The sequence below is a fragment of the Labrus bergylta genome, chromosome 1 (genome assembly GCF_963930695.1).
Source record: "Labrus bergylta chromosome 1, fLabBer1.1, whole genome shotgun sequence".
Lineage (NCBI taxonomy): Eukaryota > Metazoa > Chordata > Actinopteri > Labriformes > Labridae > Labrus > Labrus bergylta.
Window position 1 is genome coordinate 29,394,026 of NC_089195.1, and position 17,073 is coordinate 29,411,098.

Consider the following 17,073-nt stretch of genomic DNA (forward strand, 5'->3'; position numbering starts at 1 on the left):
TAATGCTCAGACACAGTCCCAGCAGAGTGTTGGCGATGTAAACAAACTTGACCTTTGATATGCAAAACCCCCCCTTTGCCATGTGGAGTAATTGTGTGGGTAACATTTGGTTAAGAATAGGGATTGATGTCAGTGTTTGCATGTGTGATCTTTGTTGGGGGAGGGCAGACATGAGGGGGTGTCTGAGCCAAACAAAGACCTGCAGGTTTACTGGGGGGGGGGGGGGGGGGCAGCCTGAGTGTAATCAGTCTAATTACCTTGATGCTCAGACCCCTGCTTGTCTCAACACTTGACCTGCAACATTTTTGTGCTTGTGTCATCAAATGTGCCCTCTTCACTCCTTTTTTCTTTCCGAGCCAGTCAAATCAATTGCCCGTTCTTTTGCCTGTCAGCGATCCGAAATAGGTCAAATGATTCCTAATAGAGAATCACAGGAGCACAGGAGGATGCTCTGGACACCATTATGGCGTAATATGTAGTGTGAAGTACTCCAATGGAAGACGGGAAGCTATTTCCTGGCCATTGAGAGCACCAGTAATGGAGGTGAAGTGGCCTGTTTGCTCCTGTTTGGAAACCTAAATGGCTGGCTTTACGTCGTCATGCTGCCGGCGAGTGCTGACAGACAGGCTTAGGAACGTAATGCACTTACAGAATCAGATGTGAGTGGAAGAGTGTTTTGTGTGGGGGAGAAAGAGAAGCACAGATCAATAGCTCCAGCCCCTAAAATGTATTGAATGTGAGCTGGCTGGACTGTCCGGAAATGAGAGTGGGAGAGATGCCCTCTCCCCACCCCCCCCCCCCCCCCCCCCCCCTCCCCTCCCCTCTGCCTCTCAGTTGGTGCAGGAACAGATTTGCCCTATCACTGGCAGCAAAGAGGCTTTGTTTCCAGCTAATGGGATCACATCTCATACTGGAGGGGGCATTATAACCACACTGATCCTGAGATCCTTATCTAAGGCAGAGGGCTTATACAACTTACAGGCACACACACACACATCAGTTGTTTTAATGCAGATGGAGATTATATCAGAGTAAAAACAGAGATTATATTGTACTGTATAGCTGCAACCAACATGTGATTTATTGATGAATTAATTAGATGTTCAACAGATTAATACATGGCAAACGTTTCCATAATTAACTTATTATTTATTTTTCAAAAGGACCCAAAAATGTTTGAACACTTTCCGTTTTAAGATAATAATTTTGATTCCTGACAGAATAAAACATGTACAGACACCAGATTGGATTGGAGTCATAATTGTAGATTTTATTTTTTAAATGATTAACCGAGAAAGTGCTCGCATATGAATCAACATTGAAAATAGTTCAGGCAGCCCTGAATCTTTTAAAATAAAGCCTTAAGGTTACAAAACCTGTACAAAAAAAATCCACAATGTAAACTTCTTTCTACAAAAAAAAAAATCAACTTCCAAATCCCAGAGCATGTATAAAGCACGTGTGATGTATTATTTCTATTTGCCCAACACATTGGCTCCATTAATATTCTTGAAGCAAACTGTGTTTGAGTGACATTCAATTTTTCCTCTTTTTAAATCGGAGCTCTTGGCTTTAAAAGTAACATCTATAAAAAAAAAAATAGCACAAAAGCACTTCTGTAAAGCCAATCACCAGAGGAGTGTACAAGATGGAAAACATTACAGCAGACAGTAGACTGCCTCTCTTAAAGCACTTTTTGTCTCCCTTCCTCCACCATTGATTAAAAAAAAAAACCATTTGTTTGCAGCAAGCATTATGGCAGGAGTTAAACTCTGACCTGTAACTGCTGCAGACACAAAGGGGTGTGGTTGTGGTAAAGATTAATCCGTTTGCACCTCTGCCGCCCAGTAATGAGATCTTTCCCATTTGGCCGTTGACACCGCTGTTTGTCTCATTAGGCTGTAAAGTTAAGGATGGAGGAGTTGAAGTCTCAATTCGAGACATGCAAAGTCTAAGAAGAGCAGCAATGCATGTAGAAATCAGCGCAGTGCACGAGTGAGTGCTCTGCTAACGGGGCCGAATGAAGCTCACAGAGTGCATCCAGCAGAGTTCAAATGTTCACCGCTGCTCAGAGAAATGAGTCGCTGACCTCCTGGAGCTGACACTCTGCTCATCCAATATTATAGATTTGATATGAATATGAAGTCACTCAACCAGCGAGGAATATCCCAATAAAAGGGATTCAGTGTGCTTAGCACAGGGGAAGTCCTGCATATTCAGGACGATGCAGGTTTCATAATCATGCCCTCCATCTCAGACCCCGATTTTGGGAAATGTCGAGAGGAGGTTGTCAGATTCAATATCAGTCCTTGTGCTGCTGAGCGGCCCGTGTTTTGCAGTCACTGTGTGGAGGATCGGGGGCTCTCTCTCTCTCTCTCTCTCTCTCTCACCCAGTAAGGTCTTGCCTGAGGTGACAGCGGCGAGGACAAATGACTTGACTCGGACATTAATGTAGGTGGATCACCCCTCTGTGTGCTTCCATCACAGAGCCCCGGCGCTGAAATAGAATGAAAACGTCAGCAAGAAAAATACATTTCTGCTGCCAGTTTAGAATATTTATTTAGTTTGTTGGACCTAGTGGGGTCTTTTATTTATTTTTTGTGATAAATTGCCTGCAGATGTTGTTCACTGAATACTGTTTTTTCAGAGAATCACTGCTGCGTGTGTCTGGTGTTGTGCTCTTGGGCTGCTCTGATGTGCTTTGACTGTGCTCAGTTATTAGCTGCAGTTAAGTGATTTTATTTTTTTTTTTTACTTTTACTGGGCGGATGTTGATTTGGAAAGTTTTTGAAAAAATAAAGTCGAAACATTTGATCCAAACCTTCATTACACTTTTCTGGTCAAGAAAAAAAAAATTGCAAGATACTCTTAAAAATTCCCAGACTCCAAAGTAAAAATATACCTAGTTTTATTTTGCATTAAATATTATAGATTTTATATTATAGATTATTGAGTGTTTGAAAATAAGGATAGAGCTTTTTTTATTTTCTTAAAATGCGAAGACGAAATAAAAGCCTTATTAACAAAAAATACTCCACAGATTCAAAATGAGTTGAAGCAATTACACACATAATTAAAGTAAAAGTGCATGCTAATTAAGACCATGTAATGAAAAAAATGCTCATCATTATTTAGTGTGAGCAGGTGTTGGCAGTGAGCCGTACGTACCTGACTCCTCGATGAGGAGTTTTTCATGAGATCACTTTTAACGTCTTCCTGCTAAAATGTCAAACACAAACAGCAGCCACAGTTTTCCCCCCAAAGTGGGCATCCACATGGGTCCCTGGAGTCCAGTATCAGGCTCTAGTTCCATTTGCATTATGTTGCAACAAAATGATGTCGATTTAATCACGATGAGTAATTATGTCCTGCAGTGAATAATGAAATGCAAATAATCAGATGTGAACTAAATTGGGCGATAAAGAAGATGACAGTTTTATCTTGAGATGCAGATCAGCACGTGGACATCTGTGTGTTTATGCTGCATTGTGATTGGCTGATGCAGCATGCGATTTTGCTGATACAGCTCTGTGATTGATTATTATTATGAAGCCAGGACTGTCGAGGCTGCTTCCAAAAAAATCCTCTCGGACTGCGGCCAACACCCCCCCCCCCCCGAAAGAGCACGTGTAGGTTTACTGCGGAAAGTCGGAGGGATGTGAAGTACACGGAGGGAAAATAAACTGCAGATCATCTGGCTGACGGTTTGGAGGCTTAGCACATAAGTGCTCTGTGGATGAAATGGATTCACATCCTCCTGAGTGCTGTGCAGCGAGGTACGATGACTCTCGCCGAGCGGTGAAATGTAGTTTCTCCTCTGCTCCGCCTCGACAGAGCGGCGGTCTCGAGGCACGATAGGAATAGACTCGAATCTTGTGACCAAAATTAGAAATCCCCTTCACAAACACACCTACAGGAGCACCACCTGTAGTTTATGTAGGGGGACGTGGCCCGCTTCATAAGGATGACTCGACTTGTGAAAAGATTTGGTTTGAAGGAGAAACTTGCTCCTCGCCCTGTCTTGTTTAGATTTTACTATCACAGGGTGAGCCCCCCCCTCCTCCCCTCCCCCCCTCCCCCTCTTCTTTCTCCTCCCCTCTGTGCCATCTGTTGACTTCAAGTCATTTTAGTACTTTCCCCTGATTGCTCACTCGGTCTCCCCCGGCAGTCTCTTCTCGTGTTGAATGCACCCCACCCTCCGTAAAACGATCACTGTCAGAACCCCCCCCCCCCGCCTTCCCCCCTCAGCCGGGAATCAGCTGTGCTATCATTTGTCACGACCCTATGAAGTGTAAAATCATGCTTAGTTAACATGCGTGAAATAAAACGACTCCTTTCTGTGTTGTGTAGTTCTTTGCGAGTGCCTGTAGTGTTGCGGAGCAGCCTCCACGCAGCCCCTCCCTCCCTCTCCCTCTCTGTTCCTTAAGGAAATTAAGCACATGACTCCGCTCATGTATGAGTCATTGTCTTTTCCCCCTCCATCTTTTTTTTTTTTTTCCCCTCCTTCTCCTTGCTGTCCATTTCCTGTTGTATTTCCAGCTCTGATTCCTCCCCCATCCGCTCGCAATAATATCAATTCCAGATGTGTTTTAACAACACCTCCCCCTTCACTCTGAAACAACACACTTCTCTTTGAGTCTGTTTCTGTCTCCTCCTTTTTTGTAGTTTGGTTTAGATCTCGCTCTCTCTCTCTCCTAGTTTGTCTCCTAGCGAGTTTGGCCTCGCTGTAAAATGCAGTTTATACTTTATTCATGTTATTCAAGCCTCTAAGAGGTGATTTATTATTTAGAGCTTCTACCTCCCAAAGCCAGTTCACTAAGTACATTTTTGGCTCTGAGAGAAAATCGCACAAACTGCATTTCTCGATCCAGAAGATGCTTCCTCCTCCTCCTCCTCCTCCTCCTCCATCTTCTTCTTCTCTCTTCAAGGAGCGAGCCTCTTGAATTTGGAAACATTGTGCTGAGTTTTTGGTGAAACAGCCCCATGAGGTCCACAGTTACATGGCTATGGTATTAATCAGGAGAACTCAAGCTGTGAAGCGCGCAGAGCAAAGTGTTCCCTTGGGACGGAGCAGATGAGGGACATTGGTTCCACATGAAAGCGAGATCTGGGGGGGGGGGGGGGGACAGAAAGAGGAGGGAGGAGCAGAGTTGTTTTCTAATCTGGTGATATGAAGCCAGAGAACAGCAAATCTGTTCCCCCTCCTTCAAAGCATGTTGTAATTGCTGTGAAAATCTCCCTTTTCAATGGAATACATTAGCATAAAAGCCGGAGCACAGTTTGCAACTCACTTATTTGTACTCATAACATTTTATCAGGGAGTTAGGATGTCATTTGTGCGTCCTATTTGTCTCTGAAACAGAACGAGCTTCTCTTTTTTTTCCCTCTTCTGCGCCTTGTTTAACTGTAATTAGTCTGCAGACGTTTGATGTATCCTACTTTGCTTCACACAGCCCGAACATTGCGACTAATGTGTCTGAGATTTCATCACGGGCTCATGTTGCCGTGTCACACCCCGCGGACTTGGTGCTCACTGACACTCCTGACCTATTTTCTGATTTAAGAGTGGTGGGTGACACTTTGTTCTTTTTCATCTGCGGCTTCCTCGCATGATCTCACTCGCCCCCCCCCCCCCCGTTATCGCGTCTTTTTAAAAGCAGACAAAAAAGATCTGCCGGGTGGAAGGACTCTTGCAGGAGATAGCGCGGGGAGTGTGTCACCGTCGGAGGAGTTAATTTGATTAGGAGTCAGTAACACCCGAAGATGTGTAACGTCAAATATGGAGGGATCACAGGAGAGAGTGAATAAATGAATGAGTAATAAAAATTACATCAAGTGACTTGTCTCCGGCTCGTTCTGCTTTTGAAGATTATTGATCGCGTATTCAAATATCCGCTCTCTTCTCTTTTCAGAACAACGACCCGCTGACCCTTGGTTACCACGGTTACCCATCTCACAGTCAGGTAAGGACACAAAGAAAAAAAGCTGTTTATTCATCATATTCCACCTTCCTCTCATGATTTCCCATCTGGATACCGTTTTCATATCGCATGAACACGGCTCACTGAGGCTCTCTAAACCACACGGTGGGGGTGTAGATTATCATTTATCAGCCGTGCAGAAGAAGACATGCCTCCATACCCTTCACTCTTTCTCTCCCACCCTCCCACTACATTTCTTTGTACTCACAAATGATCAGCCACAATTACCGAGCCTCTACGTCTGACTTGAGGATTCGTTTGAGCGCTGTGCAACACCCATATTCCTCTTTTCCTCTCCTCAAACGAACACCAACACACACCCATAGAAAGGGACAGCACTCTGTGTGTGTGTGTGTGTGTGTGTGTGTGTGTGTGTGTGTCAGGCTACAATCTGCTAACTAGTGTTTGTATTTGCCTGCTGATTGTGTTATTAGACTGCTTAGTTTATGTGGTTAATCCTTAGATCATCCTCCCTTCATCCACTCATCCTCTCATGCTCTACCCATAATCCCCTCATCCCTCGCTCTCCGTGACGCCCAGCAACCTCTGCTCACTTATCTGCACAGTATCTGTCTTTAAGCCTTCACTTGCATGCTCTTAATTGCCTCACTCTGAGGTTATTTTCTCGCCTTGGCTGTGTTTTGTTCTGTTTAGCGGCTACAGCAGAAGCCTGGAAGCCAATTAGCCAGTTTTCATTTCACTGTAAGACGATGCCGCTTTGAAGCCTTTTCCCTCCTAATGATAATGTCCCAGGAATGAATCATAGAGAAGCCAACGTGTGAGAAACCCCTCGTCGGGATGTAAAGAAGTCAGTCGAGCAGTACTTGAGGGACTCTGAAGTGTGAACTGGCCTCTGACCAGGAGAGAGAAAAGACAGGGAGGGAAGAAAACAATGCTGGGCAGCGGGGAGACTCCCACAACACGGAGGTGCTAAACTGTCAGCAGCCGTGTGAGAATGATGTGATCAAAGGCTCCTGAAGGAAGAGCCTGGAGAGCAGCAGAAGCTGATGTGTGAAGTCCGAGACGAGCCCTGTAAGCGGTCTTCACACATGCACCCCTGGAAACTTATAGAAGAAGTCAGGGGAGAGTTTTGTGCATTTGAGAAATTCACAAATGCACATAAGACACGAGATGCAAACTCAAGATGAGCTTATGTGTCATGTGGTCTTTTAGTCTTTATACTTGACTTTATGACTTGGTCTCCCTACTGGCTTTATAAGTCTGTGAAAATTACACAATTCAGGCTTCCTTATTTATTAATGGTTATCCATGACAGTTAAAACTTAAAGAGCCAAACATCTAAAGTCAGATTTGGTGTTGAGTGGTAGTCGTGGCTAAATCAGAAAAATTAAATCATTTTTCCTGCAGTTGAAGGCCATTGTGAGAATGAAGGAGGCCTGCCATTGCTTCTCTCACCTCGCCTCACACTAGGCTTTTCTTTTTCATGATTTATTGAAATGAATGTTTGATGCCTCTGCATATTTTCTCATGCTGAAAAGCAAAATGAATTTCTGGCACAACTTCACCAGCTAACAAGGTGCGCGAAGAGTGAACGGCTTTGAAGAGGTCGAAAAGCTCCAGCGACACTTTGTAGTGCGAAGATCAACTTTATTGACAGATTAGATTGACGCGTTTCAGCTTGTGGCCTTCACCGGGGTCATAGCTGAAAAGCATCAGATGTATGAAAAACTCTGATTTAGCTGCTGTTGCTCAAAATGTTTGGATCGGTTGAAGGGCTGCTGAATTACGATCTGTTTTTTTTTTTTCCACAATTCAATATCCATTCAGAAAATCCTGAAATCGTTTATTTCCTTAGAAATGAAACCCATCTCCTGTGGGTGTTGCAACACTTTGATTCATGTTGTACAGATGCCTCGCTTCCCTAAACAACATCTGGAAAGAGATAATGCTCACATTATTATTTAACTCATATCAGAAGGTACTGTACTGAATTGTCTGGTGTTTCTGTCATCGATGTGAATTAATGAATTGATTTAAAAATAAAAAATAAAAAAAAGCACTTGATCAATATCGAATCCATTCAGGACACAAAGATTCAAAATCAAATTGAATTGGGAGGTTCTTAGCAATACCCAGCCCTGATTGGTTGTCAAACTGTGAACCTACATGTGATTGGACGTTCAGGGAGACCGCCTGTAGTGGTTTTATTCTCTGGACTTTTTCCAAAATCTTGCCTTGGATCTTCTTGGTCTGATACTCCAGGTTTTTTTTTTTTTTTTTACCAAGGGTGAACAAAAACCTAAGATGTTTTAAGCATTTTGTTTCATTTGTACATGTGGAAATATTCATTATTTAAGTGACACGTTTTAAGAAAGCCAAAAGAATATGTGTTACATTTATTTTGCATATTTTAATCATACATCAAACCCCGGTTAGATTATTTGACTGGCTCTCTTAACGAACAATCGTTGTTGTCGTTTCATTGTAACCGGCGGATTATTCCTTTCTCGTGCAACATTCAGATTGCCAAGCGATGCACAAGGGAGTCACAGATGCATGCGTTTATTGGCTGTCGTGCTAAAGAAAAGTGCAGTGCGTGTGCCAAGTGTAACCCGTGCTGGAAGACATTGTTGACTTGTCCTCTAATATCTTTATACGATCACGGGATATGATGAATATCTTGTCAGACTTTCTGCTTTTAAAAGAGTTACATAAGCTGTTCCTCTGAACTTTCAAAAGAGCGTCTTCTCAAGTCGTTCATGTCTCTGGGTGGATCAGAGTCACATCTCTTAATGTGTCTGAGGGAAAATGTTGCTGCTAAATTCTCCATTGTGCTCACAAGCTAGGTGCTAGCCTTGTCTGTCTTTGGTTTTTGTGCTGAGCAGGATCCTCGTATTAGATTTTTTTTTTTTTTTAGAGCCATTCTCCCCCAAAACATCTGTTAGAATTCTGAATCAAGCTTCGGTAGGAGCGATGCGAGTAATCTTTCTTCATCAAAAACCAAAATAAAGAGCTGAAAGATGCTAAGACTCTCCATATGACACATGCATTTGGCTGCAGATTTATTTAACAAGGTGCATGCCTGAGGTGAGAGAGGGAAGAAGAATGTTCACTTTCTCTCCCAGTGGTGCCAGCAGTCCCAGTTACTTCACCTATATGGAGAAAGAGAGCAGCAGCAGAAAAGAGAGAGAGGGAGGGAGAGAGAGAGAGAGAGAGAGGAGGGAGGGGCTGCGACATGAGAGCAGAGTGGGAGGGGAAAGTTTGCAGGTGTGACAGTGGAAGAGAAGTAGGAGGGAGGGAGGGAGGCGTCAGGCTATCTGGGTGAGAGAGGAGAGTAAGAGGAGGAGGAGGACTAAAGAAGGAAACAGAAGAGATGAGCAGGCAAGGGCACAGCAGCATAACAGAAGGCTGAGGGTAGAGGGAGAGGAAAGAGCGAGTGGGAGAAAAGGAAAGGAAAGAAAAGAGTGAGTGGGAGACCGAGAGAGGGAGAAAGAAAGAAGGGGGGGGGGTAAAGAAAAGCAGGCGAGGGAGAGTGACAGGGACAGAGGCCAGCACAGGAGGAGAAGGAGGCGGAGGCAGAAGAAGAGGTGGAAGAGGGGAGGGGTGGGGTGGGGGGGGTTGGCATGGCAGACAGAGCGAGCGGGGGCAGAGAGAGGGAGATTTTGAATCTGTGAGACAGACAAGAGAGACGGAGCTGGTGAGGTGACACAGGCTGGGAGAGAGGGGAGAGAAAGCAAGGCAGCGTGAGAAGAGGAAAGGAGAGAGAGAGAGAGAGAGAGGAGAGGAGAGGAGAGAGGAGCAGCGACAGTGAGAGTTGTTGCACAGAATACGATGATGGGACTGTACTATCCTTCCGTGTTGTCGGTGAGTGTTTATCTTCTCATATCTTTTCATATCCTCCGCTGTGTACGCTGCGTCTCCTCGCTGAGCATCGGGGCTCCACTGTAAGCGAACACAGGCGTCAGAGCGGGAGCAGCACTGTCATCGAGCATGAAATGATAATTAACTACTAACAGATGAGGACTCTACTTGACCCCCTTTACTAGAGTGGCCCAGTCAGGGCAGTTCAGACTCTCATTACGACTCGGGCCGCCAGTACGCTACGCGGGGATACAAACACAGAAAAGACTAGCATAGTAGGCGTAGATGACAGCGAGATAAAGGCTTCGGAGATTGCATCGCCGCAATTAGGCTCGGTTGTGGTTGAAACGCACGGGCTGCAGTGTATTGGTGCACGCCGTTGTTGTTGTGGCATCTGTTCTCCTGCCCAGAGCTAAAAAAGCGCACGCAATCCGAAACATCAAGAGCCGCAACTGCAAGAAACTCGGCTCTGCCATGTATTATGCATGCTCAGAAGGAATCCATGTGAACATACAGTACAACATGTCAAGTCTGTCGGGGCGGCATGAAGCTGTTGAAGTGTGCTGCTTCTGCAGTAAAGTCTTGTGAGATCTCAGAGTGGAAACTGTGAAGGATTAGGGGGAGGAGAGGTACGTTTTAAAAAAAAAAAAAAAAAAAAAAAAAAGTCTTTCTTCTTTATTGCCTCTGCAGCTGTCTCTGTACATCGCTCCAGCCTGTGAGCGAAAGGGACAGGTGTCCCCAGAACAGTTGTCTCTGTCTTTTTTTTTTTTTTTTTTCATTGCTGTCCTCGCTCTCTTTCCCTTCCTCCCTTCTGCCTCTCTTCTATTCAGCTAACAACACCTCCTCACTGTAATTTCTGTGTCACACATTTCACAAACGCACACACACACAAGCTCAGGCACACAGTGGGCCGCAAAGTTGGTGCATGAAGTGTCACGTTTGTATCATTTCATTTGGTGTGAATTAGGCTCTGTGTGTGTGTGTGTGTGTGTGTTTCTTCCTGCCTTTTGCTTGCGTGTGCTTCTCTTTTCAGCTGTACCTTGGATTCCTGCTCTCTTTACTGTTTGACCTCTTTTCTCCCTCCTCTCGCTCTCCCTGGGGCCCTGGCAGCTGTTATCTCAATGTTTTCCTCCAAGAGCCCCTGGAAGAGGGGGATGGGGTTTGAAAAAAGAGAGCGAGAGAATGAGAGCTGGAGAATAGAAAATTGATTTTTAAGGTGACGGAGCACCCTCTGGCAATTGAGCAGGGAAAGCCCATGGACGAGGAGGTTGAATTCATGCAGACGCGGACAAAAATGAGTGAGATGGAGAGCCACATTCAGATTTGACAATATTGTAGGTCAACTGGAGAGAGCTAGTTTGGCTCTGTGACGCAATTTCAGTCGAGCTGACTTTGCAAGTTACATATGTGTGTGTGTGTGTGTTTGTGTGTGTGTGTGTGTGTGTGTGTGTGTGTGTGTGTGGAATTATTCATAGTTTCCTTATGAAAGAGGGGAATTTATTTTCTGTCTTCTGGTGCTACTCTATGCTAATACTTGTATCCCTTGCTGCATGAAAGTTGAAGAAGCATATCAGGTGCAAAAGACTAAAATATTTTCTCAAGCCCCACCTTAACTTGTGCCCTTAGGCTAGGGAGAGACGCCTACCTACTGCAAAACTACACACACACACACACACACACACACACTGCAAAGCTTGCGTAAAACCCAAAACAGGCAGCGAGGTTTCACCAGCCTCCTCCGACTCCCACCCTTTTCCCAAATCTTGTTATTGATTCTTCGCTGGGTTAACAATGCTGGTCGTTAAATGATCCCAATGAGACGTGTTGCCGTGGCAACTTGCATGAGTCATTCATTTTGTGCAGATTTGTTAGATGGTTCCGAGGCGCGAGGTAGACACCTTTTGCACTGCGCCTCTGAAAAGAGCGCGTGTTATGAAATGACCCAAAGCTCAGGTTGCATTAACAATTATGCCTCTTTAGAAGCTATTTGCATCTCTAATGAGTCACTGCGGGACATCTGCGTGGCCTTTTTTTGTTGTTGCAAAGAACCTGCCTTTGAAATAGATAGGGGGCTGCCCTCGCTGACTGCGCGCGGTGCGGTTTTCGGTGACAACATGCTGCTGTAGCTGGCTTGTGTACATTTTTGAAGCCGCACGCTGGACAGCAGGACGAGTGTTTGCTTTATTACCTGAGCTCCAAACAAGACTAACTCGTTCACGGCCATACTGAATACTCGAGGAGGCGTGTCCATGCTGGGTAAACACATGTCTGTTTGAGAGTTTGTGTGTTCACCTGCACATGTGTTTGTCCTGCGTGGTGTGTGTTTAATGAGGAATACATGTGGACAATACTGTCATCGAGCTTTTTGTTTTGGAGTGTTTACCTTTAATATAAATGCGGCAGAGCAGCGGGGTGGACTTTTGTCACAGCGAGGGGAGAGATGACAGGGGGAAGCCAGTGTTCATGTTTGTATCTCTGCACGGCATGCATGATGAAGAGGAGCCTCCGAGAAATACCGTGTGAGGAAGAGGAACAATACGGGAGACCCTACAAGGAAAAGGATGGTGGTGTAATGGGAGGGGTTTGTTTGACGAGCAGACACGTTACCCTATAAGGAGATGGAGAAGAGTATCGGGGGGAGGAGCCAGGGCATTGCTGATATCCTGTTGCTAAGCAAATGGGCTTGATTGACAGGCGTGGGGGGGGGGGGGGGGGGGGGGGGGGGGCGGGACGTTTGCGAGGGTCCCGTCTGGATTTTATGAAGCGTAAAGAAGCAAAGCAGTCAGCAGAGAGAGAGAGAGTGGGAGGAAAGGGAGAACAGCAGCAAGAGGAGCAGAGAGGAAGCGCAAGAGGGGGAGGAGGAAGAGTGATGGAGCTGGAGGAGGAGGGGGGGCGGGGGGGTTGACGTGGGATGGAATAATTTAACAAGAGGGTGTCTCCTGGCTCATCAGTATGCCACAGACACGGCGTGAACGTTTCTCCAGCTGTTTTTCAGCTCGGGTAACATCAGCATGGAGTCAAAAAGCCTAAAAATCTGAGTGGAAAACAACTTCTTCAGTTTAACGTTGTTTTTTTTTTCTGCATAAATGCGAGCGGCGCTAACTGCTCGCATCACATTTTCCATCAGCGACTTGGTCGAATTAGGCTGTAGACTAATGGCTCAGGGGCCTGATAAAGTAAGATACTGAAATGTCATTATTCATGTTAAATGACCCGGTGTTGCCCCAGTTAGCTCTTAGCCATCTTCCTCTTTTCTCCTCCTCGGCTCCTTCCCGCACAGCGTAGTGAGACTGCTGCAGAAGAGCACATTTTATAACATGCCTCCTCAGACACACTTGCTGCTGCTAACTGACCCGAAAGAAAGCCAGCTACTGCTACTGCTCTGAGTCACTGGCTCTGCCTGGCCAACGCATACACTTACACAACCCCTTGATGCCTGACGCCTAAACGCCAGGGGAGCGGAAGCACAAACACACACACGCTGACACGCAGACGACATGTACACAAACAAAACGTACGCAGACCTGAATGCCGGCACAAAAGAAAGGAAAAAAAATAAATAAATACGAGCCTGCCGTTTGTCTACAGGGCCGCTCTTTTGATCAAATTGACGAAAATGCCCTCCGTCCTTTTCTCTGGCTCTCCTCTTACGCTGCAATCTTTGTGCGTTTATTCATAAGCACAAAGGCAGTGAGCTAAAGGCCCGTAACTTGGCGGTTTGAGAGGCGAGGTGGGGAGGGGGGGCATCAAGCAGGCACACACTATTTTTGTATATACCAGGCCATCATCTAGAGAGAGTGCTGTAGAGATGAAGTTAAAGTACATCTTCTCTGAAAAGGCCAATCGTAGAACACAAATACAAGGTTGTTTTTGGCTCGTATTCCCATTTTCTATTTTGGTCTGGCAGAAGGAGCAGCAACAGCCGGGGTTGTCCATTCTCCTGCTAGGCTGTAGTCTGTTGCAGTGCATGAGCCTCGACAATGAGGGGGAGGTTATGACTGCTGGAGATACAATCTAAACAGTGGTATAGCCTGTGGAAGTAATATTCGGTGATGTCAAAACATAAAGTCCCAAGTGTGCCGTTATTAAAAATCCAAGTCACTATCATTTTGTCTGATTGCATCACAACCTGTCAAGTCAAAGACTGACTCATCTCTGGTTGAGTGAGTTGTGTCATGAGTCATCAGTGTTGACTTGAGTGCAACAACACAGGAGCAATGATTAACATTTTAAAGCAGAGTAGGAGGGTAGTTTTCCCAACAAAGTTGACTCAAGGTTTTTTTTTTTTTTTTTTGGGCTCTTTCTTTGTTTTGTTGTTGAAGAAATCTCTGAGGGAGCTTTAATACCTTTTTCTTAATTTCTTCCTCTTATTATCTTTTTTGCTTATTTTCCAAATAGGTTGGCTGTCTGCTTGAGGGCAGCTTAATTTGAGGGGCTACACCTTAATACACGTTTGCTTCGGATTATAAACCAGGCTAATGACTCTCCAATGGTCAGCTTTACACCCTGACTCTGAGTGTGACCTTTCAGATAAGCTATGCAAACTTAAGCCTACTGATCAGTGTGTTTTCACACAGGCACAAAACTCCCCCATGCACAGATTTTCCAGGAATTTAACTGGAATCAGTTATCGCAAGTGAACAAAGTTTGCATCCACAAGCAGGTGGGGGGGGGGGTGACTTTTGGATCACATGACTGGTGCTTGTCACAAAGCAGACTAATTGTCTTTCCTGCTCGCCAGTATATTCCGTCACACTCATTTGTGAATATGTGGCTCAGTGGTAGAGTCGCTCGTCTCTCAACCGGAAGGTCAGGGGTTCAATCCTCAGCACCTGCAGTCACATGTCCGATGTGTCGTTGGGCAAGACCCCAAGTTGCTCCCTCTGCTTCGTCTGCAGCGTATTGGCTAATACTACTCAACATAGCAGCCTCTGTCATCAGTGTGTGTATGGGCCGGTGTAAAAGTGCTTTGAGTAGTCAGAAAACTAGAAAAGCACTTGACAATCTCAAGTCCATACATCCAGTTCCATGTAGCATTGATATATAGGCAACAAAGTGTCAGTATAGTGGAGGTCTCTGGAGTATTGTCTGCCCTCTTGAATTTCCACAGTGTCTCTTCTTTGTCATGACTTGCCTTGTTAGACCTCGCCCTCTACATATTGTACAGGGGAAACTTCACACTGTGAGGGACATGTGTTAATAAACAACTCAGGATGATGTTAGGGGGCAGGCTGGCTGAAAGTTCCTTAAAAAATCTTAAAAAGTCTTCATGCTATCATGCTGACGTTGAGCAGGTACAATGTTTACCTACCTTCTGTTAGGGCCTCTTGCTATGCAAACATTTGCTAATCAGCCCTTTACACAAAGTTCAGCTGAGAATGAAGGGAATGTCATGAAGGCTTCTGGCCAAAAACCAGAGTAAGCAAATGAAATTTTACTAGCCAACCAGTTGTGGGGACTCCCCAAGAGGACCTGCTGATAAGGGGATGTTGATAGTGAAGGATGGGGTTGATTGGTAAGATAGGGAATGTCTTCAGGTTTGTTTTTAACATAGTGATGCTGCATTGCTCTTAGTGTGCTACCTCATTGCTGCAACTTCTACTTTCTCTACCTCATCTAACCCAACTTCAGGGATCAACTTTCCCTTTCCAGCATGACAGGAGTTGGGTCTAGTTTCTCTAATCCCGTGTGTCATCCAAGTTGGCCCATACCTGGTGACCCAGAATGACTTTCTCCACCTGCTATCGTTCTAACATCATCAAGAAAAGTTAATCTAACGGGCCGGGCTGATGCAAGAGGAAGCCATCCAGTGTGTCATTAAGCATTTGATGTAATTTGTCTCCTGCAGTCAAAAGCCTGAGCTACACTGACTAATTTCCTTGTTTTTGCTCTCCTTTTTCTGTCTCTCTGAATTTAATATATTCAGGATGTCTCAGCAGAGGTTTTCAGCTCATGTTCACATCATTACATCCAGTGATGTAACAGTGTGGATCTTTTATTAAATCTTATAATACAGAGAAGCTCCCCTTATTATACATTTTCCTTTCAAAGCTCCTGTGCATGGAATTATGATATTAACAATTAAAACAGAAGGCTGGGTGGAGTAATCTTCAGATGTGTAGTTACTTGGTCGTATCATATAATCAAAACCCTCTCGGGGTATAATTCAAATGTGGGATGTTATCACTGAGAGAAATCTTAAATTCAAGGCTTGTGGACAAGATTGGAAGAGGTTCATACAGCTGCTGAGAGGAGCGGCCACAGCTGCTGTATGAAAAGTTAAAACTTGGACTCTGTGGTCAGTAATCTGAGGCTGTATCGCCTGAGTGCCGGGCGCAGAAGAAAAGAGAAAATGGTGTCGCTTCACATGCAGGAGAGTAGAGGAAGTGTTCCAGGGATTTAGGCTGGAGAACAGGCAGAGCAGTTTGGCACCAGAGTTACCGTGTTCAAGATTGATCATAAACACGTATTTACTGTGAGGAGCGAGTGAGATGACGGGACTGCTGGTGGTGATCACCCAGCTGAAATGACCACCGTGCTTTAGTTATAAAAGGTTGAGTTCAAAGCATCTCTCTTCAAGTATCGGATGCTGCTCCTCCGCTCTCACAGCAGCACAAAAGCAACTATTAGCCTCCACATACTCGGATGTTTATGATTCATGTATTTAAGCAGCTGACAGACAATCAGTCGAACGTGCAAGTTAGAAAATAAAAATATATTTGTGGCAGTTCATTTAAAAAACAAAAAACAAAAAAACATGTCATTGCTTCAAAAATAAAGCTGGCAGCAGTTTGTGCATATACTTGATGACGACATTATTAAATACATGCAACACTGACCGTTTATATGCACAGGGCCTGCAAGCCATGAAAGAAGGGGCTGCTTTTTTTCTTCTTCTTTCTTTCAACAGAATATTTAAGCAACTGTGAAAATCAAAATGAGTCTTAAGTGGCCTCTGTTTTAATAAATAAGATTGAATTAAAGACTCGGTGTAAAAAGATAGACTGTTTAATACACATTTTCTTGATGTTAAAAATCCAATGAAAAATGTCCGACTGCTTGTAAAGACCTAAATGATTTCTTTATTGCAATACAATGCAGGAAGTTGACCTGCCTTTATTCTGATGCATTTGTGTTCTTTAAGAAACTAAGTTTGCCTCTTGCCGTGTCGCAGTAGATGCTATCATGTCACAATGTCGATGTGATCCATGTCGACCGTGTGCAACCTCTGGTTTGTCACTAAGGCGAGGGGGCTGGCTACCGTGTCACA

At 44.8% G+C, this 17,073-nt stretch overlaps 1 protein-coding gene across 6 annotated transcripts in view; it reads left to right on the plus strand.

Moving 5' to 3' along the window:
- Nucleotides 1-17,073, plus strand: part of rbfox2 (RNA binding fox-1 homolog 2) — a 37,239-nt gene that overhangs the window by 1,605 nt on the left and 18,561 nt on the right. For 5 of the 6 annotated variants that reach the window (XR_010666854.1, XR_010666853.1, XM_065958696.1 and 2 more), the window contains exon 2: nucleotides 5,913-5,963. Coding sequence is in view for 4 of the 6 variants with exons in the window: in XM_065958696.1 (XP_065814768.1) it covers nucleotides 5,913-5,963 (51 nt within the window). In the remaining 2 variants the exon portion in view is untranslated. Of the gene's footprint in view, nucleotides 1-5,912; nucleotides 5,964-9,558; nucleotides 9,807-17,073 lie in introns of those variants that run through there. The other variant, XM_020658436.3, reaches the window with a different exon arrangement.